The 1,107-nt window shown below is 49.1% G+C and overlaps 1 protein-coding gene across 1 annotated transcript; it reads right to left on the reverse strand.

The window, feature by feature from the left end:
* Positions 1–587: 587 nt before the first annotated feature.
* LOC123963722 (calumenin-A-like) lies at positions 588–1,080 on the reverse strand. Its single transcript, XM_046040745.1, has 2 exons — positions 931–1,080; positions 588–824 (listed from the first exon to the last, which is right to left on the reverse strand). Exons 1-2 carry the CDS (start codon positions 983–985, stop codon positions 616–618), a joined length of 264 nt encoding a protein of 87 aa, XP_045896701.1. The 5' UTR covers positions 986–1,080; the 3' UTR covers positions 588–615.
* Between the last annotated feature and the right edge of the window lie 27 nt (positions 1,081–1,107).

Below are 1,107 nucleotides of genomic sequence, written 5' to 3' on the forward strand. Positions count from 1 at the left end.
GTAACAGGTGTGACAGGTGAACAGATGTGACAGGTGAACAGATGTGACAGGTGAACAGGTGTGACAGGTGAACAGGTGTGTCAGGTGTTACAGATGTGTCAGGTGTTACAGATGTGACAGGTGAACAGGTGTGTCAGGTGTTACAGATGTGTCAGGTGTTACAGATGTAACAGGTGTGACAGGTGAACAGATGTGACAGGTGAACAGATGTGACAGGTGAACAGGTGTGACAGGTGAACAGGTGTGTCAGGTGTTACAGATGTGACAGGTGTTACAGATGTGACAGGTGAACAGGTGTTACAGATGTGACAGGTGTAACAGGTGAACAGGTGTGAAAGGTGTTACAGATGTGTCAGGTGTTACAGATGTGACAGGTGAACAGGTGTAACAGGTGTTACAGATGTGACAGGTGAACAGGTGTGTCAGGTGTTACAGATGTGACAGGTGAACAGGTGTGTCAGGTGAACAGATGTGCAGATGTGACAGGTGTTACAGATGTGACAGGTGAACAGGTGTGTCAGGTGTTACAGATGTGACAGGTGAACAGGTGTGACAGGTGAACAGGTGTGACAGGCGTTACAGATGTTACAGGTGAACAGGTGCACAGTGAAACCATCAGCTCACCTGGTTGGCGTCGGACTCGTGCAGAAGGTGTTTGGCCTCGGCCTCAGCGTGGTCGTAATCAGAAGGAAGAATCCAGTCCAGAGTTTCCTCTTTGTCCATTTTCCCGTCTTTGTTTTTGTCTCTGAACTCAGAAAACTGCTGACGTTCTGACGCCACCCACTCAGGGTCCTCCTCCTCGTCCTCCGCAGTGTACATGTCACCTACAGACGAGACGACCTCTGTTGTTACCTGTGCTCCTATTAGCTGACTGAGTAAAGGTGAAGGGGAATCAGTAACCTGTGAAAGAATCTGTGCAGGACTTCTTACCGATGTATTCTTTCAGGTCGATGAAACCGTCTCCGTTCTTATCGATGTCTTCCATCGTTTCCTGCGAGAGTGAGCGCTCACATCAGTGACATCACACGGCGTCAGTGACATCACATAACTTCAGTGATGTGACCACGATGTCAGTGACATCGCGTCAGTGACATCAGTGACATCGCG

Source organism: Micropterus dolomieu, linkage group LG23 (genome assembly GCF_021292245.1).
Source record: "Micropterus dolomieu isolate WLL.071019.BEF.003 ecotype Adirondacks linkage group LG23, ASM2129224v1, whole genome shotgun sequence".
NCBI classification, from domain to species: Eukaryota; Metazoa; Chordata; class Actinopteri; order Centrarchiformes; family Centrarchidae; genus Micropterus; species Micropterus dolomieu.

Bases quoted from the DNA above. Each gene is read 5' to 3' on its own strand.
- LOC123963722 (XM_046040745.1), bottom strand. From the start codon at position 985: ATGGAAGACATCGATAAGAACGGAGACGGTTTCATCGACCTGAAAGAA. The intron at 825-930 runs GTAAGAAGTCCT...TCTCGTCTGTAG, and splicing joins CGACCTGAAAGAATACATCG to GTGACATGTACACTGCGGAG.